Below are 7,476 nucleotides of genomic sequence, written 5' to 3' on the forward strand. Positions count from 1 at the left end.
TCCTCCTGCCTCAGCCTCCCAAAGTGCTGGGATTACAGGGGTGAGTCACTGTGCCTGGCCCTGTTATTTTTAAATATTTATATATAATATATAATATATATAATATAGATAGATAGAGAGAGAGAGAGAGAGAGAATTGCTTTGTCACCCAGGCTGGAGTGCCATGGCTCAATCTCAGCTTATTGCAACTTTCGCCTCCTGAGCTCAAGCCATCCTCCCACCTCAACCTCCCAAGTAGCTGGAACTACAGGCGTGCACCACCATACCTGGCTAATTTTTGTAGAGACGGGGTTTTGCCATGTTGTCCAGGCTGGTCTCAAACTCCTGGGCTCAGGCAATCCACTCACCTTAGCCTCCCAAAGTGCTGGGATTACAGGTGTGAGCCGCTGTGCCCAGCCTAGTTGCAATGGTGTGTGTGTGTATGTGTGTCTGTCCCCATCTATCCTGATGTAAATATTAGTTGACCTGATGAGGAATGGGCCATCCAGTCACTGACTTCATGTTGGCGTGCAGAGAGGAGGGGCGAGCTGAAGACCCCTCCCCACTGCCCCAGCCCAGGATCTCTCAGCACTGCTGCTTGCTTACAGGGGCCTTCAAGCTCTACGACTTGGACAACGATGGCTACATCACCAGGAACGAGATGCTGGACATTGTGGATGCCATTTACCAGATGGTGGTGAGAGGCTGGGTCCTGTGTGGTTAGGGGTGGCAGGAGGGGCAAAGCCAGTGACAGAGAGAGAGAGAGAGAGAGAGACAGAGAGAGAGAGAGAGCGAGCAGCTATGCAGCCATGCTCCTGCCCAGGGTGGAAGCAGGGGTCACTGGCTAAGCCATTCTGTTTGTCTCTGCCTGGGCAGGCAGGCAGGAGCCGGCAGATAGTGGGGCTGGGGTGTGGGATGTTCCAGGGCAGAATGGCAGGGATGGGGAGGGGAAAGAAGAGGGGGCCGGCCCTCATCTGGAAACTGCCAGGTCTAGGGGGCAAATGTGTGGCCAAGAGCTCTAAGCCCAGAATGCCAGGGCCCAGCCCCGCCTTGTCCATCCCTGCAGGGGAATACTGTGGAGCTCCCAGAGGAGGAGAACACTCCTGAGAAGAGGGTGGACCGGATCTTTGCCATGATGGACAAGGTGAGGTGGGGGCGGGGCTGGTCCTGGACCAGGGAGGCAAAGTGTCGATGGCAGGAATTGGAGTCCCTGGAGGCTGGGCCTGGCTTTGCTGTCAGCCCCCTCCATGGCTCACGGCAGGTGGCATGTGTCATATCCAGGCTCAGCAGCTAGCCCTATCCAGTGTCCAGAGTCTTAAGTCAGTTTGCTCAGCATGTTTTCTTTAATCAACCAAAGTCCTTAGCGTTTTTTTCGTTTGTTTGCTGTGGACCCCTTTGGCATTCTGGAGAAGCCTACGGACTTCTCAGAATAATGGCTTTAAGTGCATAAAATAAAATCCATAAGATCAAAAAGGAAGCTGATTATTTTAGAAAACAGCTGTCAGAGTATTTTTAAAAAAGAATCTGTGATGTAGCATTCTGTGAGCTGCTTTCTTAATGCATTCACTAAGATGTGGTGGTGAGTCCAACAACCCCCGAAATTGCAAGCTGTAATATCTGCAGCAACTGGGGTGTGTTATGAAAAGACCTGTGACCCCTACTATCGACAGATCACAGGCACTGCAGGTCCTGTTGGAGACCATCACCTAGGTTTCCATCAAAGGAAAACCTACATTTCAGTTACAGGTTAGTGAAAAGAAAGACTGATTTTTTTTCCCCCAAGTTCACAGACCTGCTGACTTCTATTCACGGTCTCAAGGTTAAGAAACCCGTCTTTAAAGGGAACCAAAGGCCAGGCGCGGTGGCTCACACCTGTAATCCCAGCACTTTGGGGAGGCCGAGGCGGGTGAATCACCTGAGGTCAGGAGTTTAAGACCAGCTTGACCAACATGGTGAATCCCTGTCTCTACTTAAAAAAAAAAAATCCAGCGGCCGGGCACAGTGGCTCAAGCCTGTAATCCCAGCACTTTGGGAGGCCGAGACGGGCAGATCACGAGGTCAGGAGATCGAGACCATCCTGGCTAACACAGTGAAACCCCGTCTCTACTAAAAATACAAAAAAAAACTTAGCCAGGCCTGGTGGCGGGCGCCTGTAGTCCCAGCTACTCGGGAGGCTGAGGCATGAGAATTGCTTGAACCTGGGAGGTGGAGGTTGCAGTGAGCAGAGAGTGAGGTCGAGTAGGAGGTCTCCGTGGCCTTTTTCTTGTGATCTCACGGGCTTCCTTGAGAGATGGTCCGGGGAAGGGATTCTCGCCCAAACCGTCCCCTCCCCAAGAGACCCACTAAAATGCCTCCTTCTGAGCCATGTCCAGCCCCCTGTCGGGTCTCCCAGGGTCCAATGTGGGCTGCTCCAGGGGCAGTTTAAATGCCCTCCCAAGAGCGACCCCAGACCCCAACACTGCACTCCAGCCTGGGCAACAAGAGCGAGATTCTGTCTCAAAAATAAAATTAAAAAATTTTAAAAAAGGAACCATAGACACTGGGGCCTGCTTGAGGGTGGAGGGTGAGAGGAGGGTGAGGCTGGAAACCCTCCTATTATCAGGTACTGTTCTTATCACATGGATGACGAAACAGTCCGTACAGCAAACCCCCACAACACAGGATTAACCTATATAACAAACCTGCACATGGATCCTTGAGCCTAAAATAAAAACCTAAAAAAAGGGACTCCAAAAAAGTAAGGAATCCTTCTTTAAATCAAACTTTTTAAAAACTAAAATAACTTAAATGTAAATTTGAAATAATGACATTAGGGAAATCCAGGTGTTACGTGCCTTCAGCAAAATAATATAAAATGGCCGGGCACAGTGGCTCACACCTGTCATCCCAGCACTTTGGGAGGCCAAGGCAAGTGGATCACTTGAGCTCATGAGTTTGAGACCAGCCTGGACAACATGATGAAACCCCGTCTCCATAAAAAATACAAAAATTAGCTGGGTGTGGTGGTGTGCACCTCTGGTCCCAGCTACTCAGGAGGCTGAAGTGGGAGGATGGCTGGAGCCTGGGAAGCCAAGGCTGCAGTGAGCCGTGATTGTGCCATTGCACTCCAGCCTGGGTGACAGAGTGAGACGCTGTCTCAATCAATCAATCAATCAATCAATCATAGAAATTCCTGTAATGCAGGGCTGCTTATTATGTTCTGTCTGGAGACAGCTGTTTGCCCTAAAAACTTTGAGCCTGAGGCCTGTACTTTCTTAATTAAAAAAGGGAGATTAGCCCATGTTGGAGGAGCTGCAGAGACATACTGGCTTCAGACCCAGCTGGACTCTTGGTAATGATCAAAAGATTTATCGGCCGGGCGCAGTGGCTCACGCCTGTAATCCCAGCACTTTGGGAGGCCGAGGAAGGCGGATCATGAGGTCAGAAGATTGAGACCATCCTGGCTAACATGGTGAAAGCCTGTCTGTACTAAAAATACAAAAAATTAGCCAGGCGTGGTGGTGGGCGCCTGTAGTCCCAGCTACTCAGGAGGCTGAGGCAGGAGAATGGCGTGAACCTGGGAGGCGGAGCTTACAGTGAGCCCAGATCACGCTACTGCACTCCAGCCTGGGCAACAGAGCGAGACTCCGTCTCAAAAAAAAAAAAAAAAAAAAAAAAAAAGATTTATCAACAGTGTGTGGAGCACGGAATAATAAGTTTCCCGTGGTGTGTTTCCACGTGGCTTAAGGCCAAGGCCACGCACTGGTTACCATCCCCCTCTCTGCTCCTCCCTCCTTTTGGGAAACAGCACAGACCCTGTAGTCACACTGACTGGGGGGTGAATCTGACTTCCCCATTTCCCAGCCCTGGGGCCTGGGTAGGTGATGACACCTCAGCTTCCTCACTAGTAAAATGGGGATGAGAGCAGCACCCTCCTCTTGGCTTGGCTGTGAGGGTTCCATGCACTGAGGGTCACGCCGTGCTTGGTGTGTGTCCTGTACGCAGCCAGCGATCCCCGAGCATGGCTGGGCTGTGCTCGTCCGCATTGTGGTCGGCGCTTGCCCTCTCTGGATACCCGGGGTCGAGTAGGAGGTCTCCGTGGCCTTTTTCTTGTGGTCTCATGGGCTTCCTTGAGAGATGGTCCGGGGAAGGGATTCTGGCCCAAACCGTCCCCTCCCCAAGAGACCCACTAAAATGCCTCCTTCTGAGTCATGTCCAGCCCCCTGTCGGGTCTCCCAGGGTCCAATGTGGGCTGCTCCAGGGGCCGTTTAAATGCCCTCCCAAGAGCGACCCCAGAGAACTGCATGAGGCTCTCAGCCTTGTCGATGACTCACATTGATGGAGGTTAATAGCATTAACCATGACGTGTGTGGAGTTACAGGGCACTTCCAGGTGGTCAAGCACAGAGCTGTCACCCCAGTGCCTGGAGGAAGCCAGGTAATTACCCTCCATCCCCAGGTGCAGAGAGGTGGGCCACAGCCCAAGGCCACCCTGTCCTGAGTGCCGAGGTCTGTCTGGTGCTGGCTGCTTGTAGGTCCTGAGCCACTTTGCTTCCCTCCTGATCTAACCTTGGAAGGGTTCTTGGGACCGGCCCTGGGCTGGGCTTGTCCAGAGCCCTCTCCTGGGAGGCTCTGCACCCTCAGCCACCTCTCTCTGCTCACAGAATGCCGATGGGAAGCTGACCCTGCAGGAGTTCCAGGAGGGGTCCAAGGCAGACCCGTCCATAGTGCAGGCGCTGTCCCTCTACGACGGGCTGGTATAGTCCCGGGCCGGAGCTGGGTGAGTACGGACTCGGGGCCTGGAGTGGGTCTGGGATGGGTCAGGGGTGAAAAGCCAGCAGCAGGACACCTAGGTTTGGCAGGTAATGACCTGGGTCTCTGGGGGTGTTGGGGTCAGCCCAGTAAGAACATAGCTGGGAGGAGGAGGCTGGAAGGGGGGCCTTCAAATTGGTCACAGCTCCTATGTTTGGATCATTTTTTTTTTCTTTTTTGAGATGGACTCTCGTTCTGTCACCCAGGCTGGAGTGCAGTGGCGCGATCTCGGCTCACTGCAAGCTCCGCCTCCCGGATTCACACCATTCTCCTGCCTCAGCCTCCCGAGTAGCTGCGACTACAGGCGCCCGCCACCATGCCAAGCTAATTTTTTTGTATTTTTAGTGGAGATGGGGTTTCACCGTGGTCTCAATCTCCTGACCTTGTGATCCGCCCGCCTCGGCCTCCCAAAGTGCTGGGATTATAGGTGTGAGCCACTGTGCCCGGCCTGGATCATTTTTATAGACCCAGATCAGCCTGTGAGTTTGCTTGAACAGAATTTTTCTGGGTGGGCCGGGCATGGTGACTCACGCCTGTAATCCCAGCACTTTGGGAGGCTGAAGCAGGCGGATCACCAGGTCAGGAGTTCAAGACCAGCCTGACTAACATGGTGAAACCCCTTCTCTACTAAAAATACAAAAATCAGCCAGGCATGGTGGTGCGCACCTATAATCTCAGCTACTACTTGGGGGGCTGAGCCCAGGAGAATTCGCTTGAACGGCCGAAGGAGGTGGAGGTGCTAGTGAGGGCCGAGATCAGTCGCCACTGCACTCCTAGTCTGGTGACCAGAATGAGACTCCATCTCAAAAAAAAAAAAAAAAAAAAAGAGGCCCAGGCCACGCAAGCCTCAAGCCTGTAATCCAGCACTCTGGGAAGCTCAGAAGGGCAGATCAACGAGGCCAGGAGAACTGAGACCATCCCTGGCTAAACACGGTGAACGCCTGTCCTCCTACTAAAAAATACAAAAAAAGCTAGCGGGTGAGGTGACGGGCGCCTGTAGTTCCCGCAGCTACTCAGGAGGCTGAGCAGGAGAATGGCCGTAAACCCGGGAGGCAGAAGGCTGCAGTGAGCTACAGTTGGCCACTGCACTCCCAGCGCCTGGACAACAGAAACGGAGACTCCGTTCAAAAAAAAAAAAGAAAAAGAAAATAAGTGTCCTGGGTGGAAGACACTTTGAAAATCAGTTCCCAACCAGGGCCAAGGGCCTGGGAGAGCAATTTCTTATCCCCTCTCTGAGCAGCCGGTCGAAGACCTAAGCTCCTAGCTGTCACAGAATGATAGCACGCCTAGCAGAGGCCCCTGTTGCTGGTAGAGAGCTGTCTCCCTTCTTGCCTTCTCCTCCCCTCTCCCCTCTTTTCCTACCTATTGTTTGTGGAGTGTTCGATGTTGTCTGTGGAGAGTGGGTGTGAATAACGTCCAAGGTCTTGTCCACATCCTGGTGAGCCAGTGGATGCCTGCTGTTGGTATATATGTAAGGGTAGGATTGCTGGGACATAGGGTGTATGTAATATTTAACTTTGGTAGTTACTAGCCAACAGTTTCCGAAGTGGTTGTGCTGTTTTGCAGTCCCACTAGTAGTGTATGAGCGTTCCAGTTGCTCCACATCCTCACCAACACTGGGTATTCTCTGTTTTTTCAAATTTTAGCCATTTTTGTGAGTATGGACTAATAACTTGTTCTAAGTTTACTTTGCATTTCTCTGATGAGCAGTGACATTGAATGCCTTATTATAAGTGTATCACCCATTTTAATGTGCCCATTTGTGACGTGCTAGGTTAGTTATCCATTGCTACATATTACATTCTCACAAACAGCAGCTTAAGAACAAACAGAAATTTGGCACAGTTAAACTGGTGCCTCTGGCTCAAGGACTCTCAGGAGTATGCAGCTCAGTTGTCATTAGGGTTTGCCTGGGTCTATCCTGGATTTAGCAGCACAAGTTCCACATTCTAGGCAACTCCTCAGTCCTGGGAAAATTGGGATACTTGTCAGTCATTGACCAGGGCAGTGGTCTCATCTGAAGGTTTGGCTGGCAGCGACCTGCTTCCAAGATCACTCATGTGGTTTGTCAGCCTTGTTCCCTTGCCATGTAGACACCTGCACAGGGCTGCTTCACAACATGGCTGCCACCTTCCCTCAGAGCTTTCCAAGAGAGAAAGAGCCAGGATGAAAGCCACTATCTTTTTATAGCATAATCTTGGAAGTGACATCCATCACTTTTTCTTTTGTTTATTTCTTTTTTTTTCTGCGACCAGGTCTCACTCTGTCACCCAGTCACCAGGTCATGGCTCATTGCAGCCTCGACCTCCCAGACTCAAATGAGCCTCCCATATCAGCCCTCAGCTTTCCAAGTAGCTGGGACTACAGGCATTTGCCACCATGTCTGGCTAATTTAAAATTTTTTTTTTTTTTTTTTAAGTGTAGAGCTAGCGTCTCACCGCATTGCCCAGGCTGGTCTTGAACTCTTGACCTCAAGTGATCCTACTACCTCAGCCTCCCAAAGTGCTGAGATTACACGTGTGAGCCACTGTACCCAGCCATAGATTGGTTTTTGAATGCTAAGTCACCTTGCATTCTTAGAATAAACTCCACTTTGCCGTGATGTGTTATTTTTTTACGTATCATAAAATTTGATCTGTTGACGTTTTGTTTAGGAGGTCTACACTGTTTTTTTGTTTCTTTTCCTTTTTTTTTTTTTTTTTTTTTT

At 51.0% G+C, this 7,476-nt stretch overlaps 1 protein-coding gene across 1 annotated transcript in view; it reads left to right on the forward strand.

The window, feature by feature from the left end:
* Positions 1-7,476, forward strand: part of NCS1 (neuronal calcium sensor 1) — a 38,963-nt gene that overhangs the window by 21,549 nt on the left and 9,938 nt on the right. Inside the window, exons 5-7 of the mRNA XM_017848352.1 lie at positions 588-676; positions 1,046-1,123; positions 4,622-4,737. Coding sequence (XP_017703841.1) covers positions 588-676; positions 1,046-1,123; positions 4,622-4,720 — 266 coding nt within the window. The 3' untranslated portion in view covers positions 4,721-4,737. The remainder of the gene's footprint in view (positions 1-587; positions 677-1,045; positions 1,124-4,621; positions 4,738-7,476) is intronic.

This window comes from Rhinopithecus bieti, unplaced genomic scaffold, assembly GCF_001698545.2.
Source record: "Rhinopithecus bieti isolate Rb0 unplaced genomic scaffold, ASM169854v2 scaffold_29388, whole genome shotgun sequence".
Lineage (NCBI taxonomy): Eukaryota > Metazoa > Chordata > Mammalia > Primates > Cercopithecidae > Rhinopithecus > Rhinopithecus bieti.